Source organism: Herpailurus yagouaroundi, unplaced genomic scaffold (assembly GCF_014898765.1).
Source record: "Herpailurus yagouaroundi ecotype Mexico unplaced genomic scaffold, PumYag 160, whole genome shotgun sequence".
In the NCBI taxonomy this organism is placed as follows: domain Eukaryota; kingdom Metazoa; phylum Chordata; class Mammalia; order Carnivora; family Felidae; genus Herpailurus; species Herpailurus yagouaroundi.
In genome coordinates, this window is record NW_024412401.1 from 49,964,203 (window position 1) to 49,973,788 (window position 9,586).

The 9,586-nt window shown below is 55.7% G+C and overlaps 1 protein-coding gene and 1 long non-coding RNA gene across 2 annotated transcripts; both read left to right on the top strand.

Annotated features, from left to right (window-relative positions):
* Positions 1-45: 45 nt before the first annotated feature.
* On the top strand, positions 46-4,998 carry CDK9 (cyclin dependent kinase 9). The gene is made up of 7 exons (XM_040482411.1): positions 46-186; positions 660-741; positions 1,502-1,592; positions 1,951-2,117; positions 2,236-2,407; positions 2,565-2,713; positions 3,208-4,998. Exons 1-7 carry the CDS (start codon positions 95-97, stop codon positions 3,571-3,573), a joined length of 1,119 nt encoding a protein of 372 aa, XP_040338345.1. The 5' UTR covers positions 46-94; the 3' UTR covers positions 3,574-4,998.
* A 1,914-nt stretch (positions 4,999-6,912) lies between these two features.
* Positions 6,913-7,879, top strand: LOC121035031 (uncharacterized). The gene is made up of 2 exons (XR_005792727.1): positions 6,913-7,454; positions 7,616-7,879. It is a non-coding gene; the product is annotated as an uncharacterized LOC121035031 (long non-coding RNA).
* The last annotated feature ends 1,707 nt before the right edge of the window (positions 7,880-9,586 follow it).

Below are 9,586 nucleotides of genomic sequence, written 5' to 3' on the forward strand. Positions count from 1 at the left end.
GGCCTGGAGCACGGCGGCGGGACCCGGAGCGGGAGCGGCGGCGGCGGCGGCGGCTGGGGGCGGCGGCGGCGGCGGCGGTGCACTGGAGGCGGCCATGGCAAAGCAGTACGACTCGGTGGAGTGCCCCTTTTGTGATGAGGTGACCAAATATGAGAAGCTCGCTAAGATCGGCCAAGGCACCTTCGGGTAAGGCTGTACCCCCGGGGGACCGGGAGCCCTGGGCCTGCAACTCTCAGGGCCGACGTCGGGATGCCCAGGGCCGGGCCCAACGTGGTCGGGAGGCCACAGAGCACCAGACGTGTCCCCTGGTCTCTCTAGGCCGCGCCGCAGCCCGCCTGGGCCTGACGGAGCCGGCTGGCGGGGAGGAGCCTGAGGCCCGTGATGGGGGGCGGGGAGGGGTTGCAGAGAGGAGCTTGTGAGGGGAGCGGGCTCTCCAAGAGAAGCCTGGGTGAAGAGTCCGAGAAAAGGAAGTAGAGGCTTGGAGAGGGACCGCAGATAGCGGGAGGATGGGGCGGGCAGAGTAGGCGAGTGCCCGGAGTACCCGGCCCAGCCCCGCCCGGGGAATCCCTTTTTTCTGCCCTCCTCCTCAGGTGGGGGAGGGGCGGGCCCAGCAGAAACGGCCTGATGAAACCTCTTGGGTCCCCCCTCTCGGCCTGCAGGGAGGTATTTAAGGCAAAGCACCGTAAGACCGGCAAAAAGGTGGCTCTGAAGAAAGTGCTGATGGAGAACGAGAAGGAGGGGGTGAGTACGGGCGGGGTGGGCGGGCCTGCCGTCTCCTCTCGGCTCGGGGTTGGGTTTCCACCCTGCTTCTGCTAGGGCTCTCACGTCGGGAATCAGTGTAGGTGTGGTAGTTTGGGAGTTTCCATATTCCAGGGAATTTGACTTCGTAGTTCAATTTTTTTTGTTCAAACGTTTTAGAGCCTTTGATATTTCATTTTTAGGTAAATACGGTTGGGGCCAGGAGGGGGAGCTCATGCTTGCAGAGTGCGCCTCGGTTCCTCAAGTTAGGAAGCTTTTAAACACTCTGTCCTTAGCGTTTATTTTGCGTAGCATAAAAAGAAATTCCGTGCAGTGGCCTTCAAAGGGTGATTGGTACTCGGTTGTAAAGGAACAGCCCATTTAGCTGTAGTCCAGCTTCTCAGAGACCTGATTCTTAGCAAGGAAATGTCTTTGAATAGCTGTTTTTGTTCCCACCTAGTAAGTTAAACACAGGCATAGAGCTAAATTTAAGGGTTGAAGACACTGTGGAGCCTTTGGTGACTAGCAGTGAAGTGTTAAGTACCACTGTTTCAGTTCATCGTCTCAAAGCAGTTCCTTGAGGGTTGCGTACTACTCTTAACACGGATTTTACAGATAAGACATCTGAGACTGCTGATCTCAGAGCCTGTCCCCTTACTCTCTTTCCCAACCTGTGCCCCTTAACTGTGGAGCTCTTGGCTCGATCGTGAGTCTGTAGTTCACTCGCTCACCTTTGACCACCTCCTGTCTTTCTCCCACTCAGTTCCCCATCACAGCCCTGCGGGAAATCAAGATCCTCCAGCTTCTAAAACACGAGAACGTGGTTAACTTGATTGAGATCTGTCGAACCAAAGGTAAGTTGTTTGGATCGGGTCTCCATCTTCAGATGGGGAAAATGAGGCTTACCCGTCCCAAGGCTTTGTTTGTAAAGTTGGAAGCGGACACGCTTAAATTGCCTCTTCTTAACCCAGACCTACCGACTGTGACTGCTTTCCCGGGTCCTTTCGTCATAGCTCTTGCTGCCCCGGGGCCTGCCACAGCACCCGGCCTGGAGGAGGCACTCAGCAAATAGTTGACCAGTGAAGGAATGCACAGCCGGTTACCTGAGTGTCCGTGGGTTGGAGGGGTAGAAGCTGGCTGTGGGAAGATAAGTTGCACACGGGGTTTTATACTTTCTGTTTCTCACCCCCTTGCCCGTTCTTCCCGTCTCAGCTTCCCCCTATAACCGTTGCAAGGGCAGCATATACCTAGTGTTTGACTTCTGCGAGCATGACCTTGCGGGGCTGCTGAGCAACGTCTTAGTCAAGTTCACGCTGTCCGAGATCAAGAAGGTCATGCAGATGCTGCTCAACGGCCTCTACTACATCCACAGAAACAAGGTGGGGGGCAGGGTGGGGGAAGAGACCGAGGCTGGGGTTGGCCTCCGCTCCCACTGCAGGGTGGATGTGCCTGAAGGGCCCTCGGAAACCTGATCGAGCCGTCTTGTGCTTCCTGCAGATCCTGCACAGGGACATGAAGGCGGCTAACGTGCTCATCACCCGCGACGGGGTCCTGAAGCTGGCAGACTTCGGGCTGGCCCGGGCCTTCAGCCTGGCAAAGAACAGCCAGCCCAACCGCTATACCAACCGTGTGGTGACGCTCTGGTACCGGCCCCCGGAGCTGTTGCTCGGTGAGGACTCCCGAGCGGGCAGAGGGGGGCAGGGGCTGGGCACTTACCCGGCCTCAGTCCCCCACTGCCAGGGCTTCTTGAGCCGCCGGCCCTGGGGCATTGCGTCTCAGGAGGCCCTCGGGCTCAAGGGGCCCTCCTGGTGCGCTCTTCTTCCCAGGGGAGCGGGACTACGGCCCCCCCATTGACCTCTGGGGTGCCGGGTGCATCATGGCGGAGATGTGGACCCGCAGCCCTATCATGCAGGGCAACACCGAGCAGCACCAGCTTGCCCTCATCAGCCAGCTCTGTGGCTCCATCACCCCTGAGGTGCGTGGCCAGGCTGCAGGTCCCCAGGGTCCCCGCAGGATGCAGAGATCTGGAAGTCCTCCTGGCAAGGGAGGAGTGGGGAGTGGAATGGAAGGAAAGCCCTGGAGAGGTGGCTGGTGGAGGGACAGGGCTGGTGGTCGTTAGAGCCACACGGGCAGTGTTCAGATCTCACCCCCATCGCAGTTCTGTGGCCTCGGGGAGGGCATTTGAATCCCTCACCTCAGGGCTGAGTTTTCTCCTGTGTGAAACAACTACGCCTGTGTCGGGCTTGGTGAAAATATCGTAGGTGACTTGGGTAAAAGGGTGTGGCGCTTGGTGTGTGTCAGGGACACAGTTACTGCTGCTTTCGCTTTGGAGAGGTCCGGTTCGTCCTCCAGGGGTGGTCTGGGAGCATCTGAGAGGAGAAGTTTTAGTCCCTTCCGGTGCCCAACCAGTGGACAAAGCCACGCACCCCCCTGAATTGACGCCGTCCTCTCCCCATGCCTCCCGCCCAGGTGTGGCCAAACGTGGACAAGTACGAGCTGTTTGAGAAACTGGACCTGGTCAAGGGCCAGAAGCGGAAGGTGAAGGACAGGCTGAAGGCCTATGTGCGTGACCCCTACGCGCTGGACCTCATCGACAAGTTGCTGGTGCTGGATCCCGCACAGCGCATCGACAGCGACGACGCCCTCAACCACGACTTCTTCTGGTCTGACCCCATGCCCTCGGATCTCAAGGGCATGCTCTCCACCCACCTGACGTCCATGTTCGAGTACCTGGCGCCGCCGCGCCGGAAGGGCAGCCAGATCACCCAGCAGTCCACCAACCAGAGCCGCAATCCCGCCACCACCAACCAGACGGAGTTCGAGCGCGTGTTCTGAGGGCCGGCTGTCGGCGATTTGCATTAGGGCAGTTTTATTTTTTCTCCTGCTGTGTGACTTGCATTGTGGAGGTTATGGGGCATTTGAGTTTTCCCTAGTGCTTTATTTTATTTGATCCCCACCCTGGGCACTGGGAACGCCAGCTGAGTGGACTGGAGGAAAGCTTTGGCTGAAAGCCCAGGAGGGCACTGGGGCTGCCTCCCCTGGTTCCCTGGCTTTTGAGATGATGACCAGAGGGTCTCCGTTTACTTTCAGACAGGAATGGGGTGGGAGGAGAGGCACACCCCACCAGTGACTTTGTAAGCGTTCCCAGCGTGACCGGAGCAGGGGACAGGCCCCTGGCCTCTCGTCAGCCCGCCTCTCGAGATGAGAAACTTGCGTGGGGGATGGAACCGGCCTCGGGAATGGGCTGGTCTTGGCCCAGCCCTCGGAAGCACTGGGGCTGGCAAAAACTTGGTTTCTTCAATAGAAAATTTTATCGTGTTTCTTTTGTTCAGTTGTTTGGAGACATTCCTGGACACAGTTTGGTCAGTTACGATTAAAGTTGACTCTTTTTTTTTTTTTTCACCCCCCACTAAGTGGCTGTGTGCTGTGTTCTGTGTTCAGACCGCCAGCCCTTAACCCTGTGGCCAGCACGCTGGGCCTGCGCATTGAGGTTTGATTTGTCGAGTCTTGACTCCTTTCTTTATCCCCGTTCATGTTTCCGGACGTAATTGCAGAGGACTTTCGTCTTTGTTTTTCTTTTGAGTATCTTCTGGAACACTGGTTATGATGCTCCCTTAGTTCTCTCCACTCAGTGTCCGAGGAAGAGGGAAGACAGTTGCGACAGGGTCGCAGTTCCCTGGAGAGGGAACCCGGGAGGGTCCGCGATAAGCTGCATCTGCAGCAGGGATCCCATCTACTGTGGCTGACAGACACGCTCAAACTTGACTCACAGGCACAGGAGGCTGCAGGCAGAAGGCTCTTCATCAGAACGACAACCGTTAGATCTGTCACTTTGCAAAGGGCCCTCAGGCTGCTGAGTAGTGGGTGGCTTAGGAGAGGCAAGAGAGAGAGGACCAGAGCAGTTGAAGGCTCTCCAGGGGCTTGGGGAGGTGGCGACCACCTGGATTAGGATGTGAGTGGGCAGGAGGACAGAGAACCGTGTGGTGGTTGGAGTGTCAGGCACAGGAGCTGGAATCCTTGGACGAGAAGCACGTTCTGGTGGATCTGTTTCCTGTGAGCATGAAGCTCAGGACAGACACGTTTGAGGCAAATTCTTCTACATTCTGGTCACAGGAGGATGCCTTTTGAAGGGGGTCCCCAAAGGAAGGTCGGCAAAACCTTTTACCAGAGCTGTCCCTGCAGAAATTGACCCAGATCTCAGCTTCACAAAAGGCCAGTAGAAGTAAAAAAAAAAAAACAAAAAAACAACAACAACAAAAACACCACCACTTGACTAGTACATTGAGTTCTCAGGGCTGCTGTGGGGAATCAGACTGGGTGGTTTACAACAGAAATGTATTCTGTCACCGTGTCGGAAGCTAGAAGTCTGAAATCCAGGTGTCAGCAGGGTTCGCCGGCGAGGCTCTGCGAGAGAATGTTCCATGCCTGTCTCCTAGCATCTGGTGCCAGCCCTTGACCTCTCTTGGCCTGTACATGTATCTGTCGAGTCTCTGCCTCCCTGCCTCCACCTGCAGCCGGGTCATCTTTCTTCTGTGTGCGACTGTCTCTCTGATGAAGACACCAGTCCCTGGATTTAGTATGATCTCTTCTTAACCAGCTACACGTGCAAAGACCTTTTCAAATGAGGTCCCAGTCTGAGGTTCCAGGTGGACCTGAACTTCTATTCAGCTCAGCTAGGAAGGAAGCAAATCTGTTTGGAAACAACGTTGAGGTGTCCTAATGGCTATCGAGTTGGTAGGTTTTGAGTGACCCGATGAGGGAAAATTTCTGGGGCTGGTCTCGTGGTTCGAGGTGTGGTTTTTTTTCTCTGAAGGCTAAAAAGCTGCTCTGAAAGAGAGACATGCTCTCTGACCCAGCAGTTCACAGAAGTTTCCACTGACGTACAGGGACCGTACGAATCCTCCCTACCTCTCTGATAGTTTAGTTCCTTCATTCAGCACTTATTGTCTGTGTCTTCCGAGGACCAGGCTTTTCTAGACTCAACACAGCTACAAAGCAGTGGCTACTCCCACCTCTGTGCTACTCACATTCTAGTAGGCTCAAACTAATCTGATGGGATAAATTGTGTGGAAAACGATAAGGGGAAAAGAGTAGGGGTCAGTTGAGGGGCTCCGGGTGACACGGGAGCAGAAATCTCAAGAGAAAGGGGGTACCTGGGGTGGGGGTGGGGTGGAGAGTGGCACCAGCACCAGATCCAAGACCAGGAGGCTTTGAGAGCTTGTGCAGAGGGGGACACGTGTTTAAAAAGTTGCAGTGACTTCAGGGCGCCTGGGTGGCTCAGTCGGTTAAGTGGTTAAGCATCCTGACTTCGGCTCGGGTCATGGTGTCCCAATCTGTGAGTTTGAGCCCCGTGTTGGGCTCTGTACTGACAGCTCGGAGCCTGGAGCCTGCTTCGGCTTCTGTGTCTCCCTTTCTCTCTCTCTCTCTCTCTCTCTGTCCCTCCCCTGCTTGTGCTCTTTCTCAAAAACAAATAAACATTAAAAAAAAAAATTAAAAGGTCGCAGTGACTATGTTGAGACAAACTTGGGCAGAGCTGGAAGCAGGGGGAGCGGCCGAAGCTGCTGGAATAATCTAGGCATGAGGTGGTGGGGGTTGGGCCAGGTCATTAATACAGCTGGTGGCGAGTGCGTTGATTTACAGGTGGCCGCGAGGGCAGATGTATTTTCAGGTTGGATGTGAGTGTGAATGAAGGGAGTTGAAAGTCCCAGGCTTTGCTGGAGGGATGACGAGGCTGCCATCCCTGAGACGGGAGGCCGAGGGAGGTCAGGCCAACCCACCGGTGGGTCAGCACGGTGATATGGAGGTGACGGATGGACATCCAGTTGAGTGGGCTGGTGTCTGTCTAAAGCTAGCTCAGGGCCCCCAGAATCTGCCAGCATGGTGGTTTGTTAAGGCCCGGGGCAGGAGGGGAGAACAGAGACCACAGCCTCCACAGACGTCCTCAGGGAATCAAGAGCAGCAACCGATGAGGTAAGAAGGGATCAGAGGAGGAGGGTGCTCTTTTTATTTAAAAATTTTTTTTAAATGTTTATGTATTTTTGAGAGAGAAGGCAGAATGTGAGTGGGGGAGGAGCAGAGAGAAAGAGAAATCCAAAGCAGGCTCCAGGCTCTGAGCTGTCAGCACAGAGCCCGACGCAGGGCTCGAACCCACGAGCTGTGAGATCATGACCTGAGCCGCAGTCAGGCGCTTAACCAACTGAGCCGCCCAGGTGCCCCGACGGGAGAGGGTGTTCTGGGGAGGAGGGAGTGGTCACTTGGACAGGTACCGCTGGTGAGTCCAAACGATGGATGGGAGTGAGGGCTGACCGGGCATAGCCATGTGGGGGTCAGTGGTGGGTGGTTCAGACAAAGGCCTGCCGGGAGCAGCAGGATTACGGGAGAACGAGATCTACTGACTGAAGAAGGATTGGGGGGCACCTGGGTGGCTTAGTCGGTTGGGCGTCTGACTCTTGATTTTGGCTCAGGTCTCATGGTCATCGCGCTGAGCGTGGAGCCTGGTTAAGATTTTGTCCCTCTGCTGGAGCTCTCCTAAAAAAAAAAAAAAACAAACAAACAAAGCAAACAACAACAAAAACAACTAAGAAGGATCAGGGGTCCAACTAGTCTTGGATAGTCTAAGAGCCCTGACACCGGAGTGACCCAATAGAGACGACACACGTTGATTCTCGTCCTGTAGACAGAGGGCCATATGGCCAAGTGGACAGCGGCCACACAAGGTCTGTAACCTGAAAGGCTACACCCCTCACCCGTCCTCTGCTACCTCCTCCCAGTGTGTCCATGATGTTCAGGGCAGCCCCGTGGGGGGAAAAGCTGGGAAAAACCTCCCTGGGCTTCCAAAAATTAGAGCAGCTCTTCTCCACCTCCAACACACGTCCAGATCTGTGACTCCCAGGCCGGGGTGGGCGCCTCTAAGCAGGCTGACCGGTGATGCCCACACTGCTGGTTGGCATTCGGGCAGCATGCGCAGGCCTGGATGGAATGCTATGCAGTTGTGGAAAAGGATGTGGACTGGACGTATGCGCGCCGGGACAGAAAGATGTTCCAGAAACAACAGCTGGAAAGAGCAGGCTATAAAATATCTGTTGCCTGAAATCATTGTATGAGAAAAATAATCACACGAAACCGTTACCTAGGGTTTTTCTGGATGGTTTTGTTCCTCGTGTTTCTCTGTTTTCTCCTATTTCCTTGATTAATAATGTTACTCACGCAGTCAAACCATATCTTAAAAAAAAGCAGGCCTTGCAGCTGCTGGCTCTGAGCTCCCCAAACACAGAACACCCCAGAGAGGAGGCCTGGACTAACCAGCCTCAAAGCCTGGTGCGCTGGACACGTCCTCCTGTCTGTGGAGGGAGATGCGTGGTCTGGCATAGAAGCTCCCTGAGGGCAGGGCGTTACGGGGCATTACCCTGAGGCACCTAGAGAAGTGCCTGGCATCTGTGAGTCTCAACTACCACCGGGAGGCAGCCCACACAAACAGGTGGTTGAAGAGGCCGTGTGGCATCCGTGAGAAAGGCCTTCACCAGCAACTTTGGGCAGGCCCTCTGTGTCACCCTGCAGGCCAGGAACTCAGTCCGTGTCCTGGCTCCTTTCTGAGCAGATGATTTGGTGAAACACAGCCTCTCCCCCTCAGCAGGCTCTGACTCCTCAGGTCAAGGGTGCCTGGGCTCCCTGCCCCTGCTCTGCGGGGATCCCAGCCTGGCAGGGCCTGAACTGTAAGGGGAGGTGGGCTGTGATGATAAGAGGCCAGATTAGGCCAGCTCTGCTCTGCAGGAAGCCCAGCCCAGGTTCTGGAAGTTTCCCAAGTGTCCCCTTCCCTCAGCAACACCCCCCCCCCCGCGCCCACTCACCTTTAACCTTTGCTAGGTTGTTCTTTAACTAGGGAGATTCATCAGAGAGCTCCCTCCCCGGACAGATCCCAGGATGAGAGCAGGCACCTATCAGGTAAGACCTTCCTCCCTGCACACGGGGAGGCGCGGGTCATGGGGTGGGGAGAGGGAACCCCCCCTCCCCCCGACTCCCCTTCCTTTCTGTGGCCCAGCTGAACCCCGGGCGGGGCAGGCTTGGCCGAAGTGCCCCCAGCCTTGAGTCACTTTGTGTCCAGCCCCGATGGAGTGTGGGAAGCCCAGGGATGAAAGGTACCAGGTCCCTGGCTGCCTCCTAACCGGTGGCTGAGAAGGCGTGCTTGCAAGCAACCAATGGAGCAGCCGGGCCCATCGGGGAGTCTCTTCTCAGCTAACACTGCCTCCTTTCAGGTAGGAGAGCTTGCTTACCTCCGGCAAGTGGCCTGCCTCTCTAAGTTTCCATTTCTTTCTTTTGTGTAATGTATGTAAATATCTCTCGGGGCCCAAGGCCATCATCAGTGACAGCCCCAGGGGAAAACCTTGTTATCCATAAACCTTGTTCTACAGGCTTGGGGTGATCAGGGGCCCCCTGTGGACCTCAGTTCCACCTTTTAACCCAGCTGGGGGCTCCACAGAAGCCCCCGCCCACTGTGGCCGTCGGGAGACTTGAGGAAGAGGGGAGGGTCTCCAGAGCATAACTGACGGCAGCCATGGGTGGTGCAGAGGCCCCTCAAGGGTCTTCCTGTGCTCCGGGCAGGATTTCACCTGATTCGCCTCAGGACTGCTCCGTAAGGAAGGGTTGTCCACTGCAATAATGATAGTAATAATGGTAACGCTCAGCTCATCCAGTGCTTACCATCTGCTGGGCTCTGTGCCCATGTTGTCTCCATTTTCTAGATCTGGAAGGTGTGGTTCCGAGCAGTTAAGGACTTAGCCCGTTAAAGATTTCTAACCTCTGTTCCCATGTGGAGCACTTGCTCTGTGCTCCCGGCCCAGCACCCCCTCAT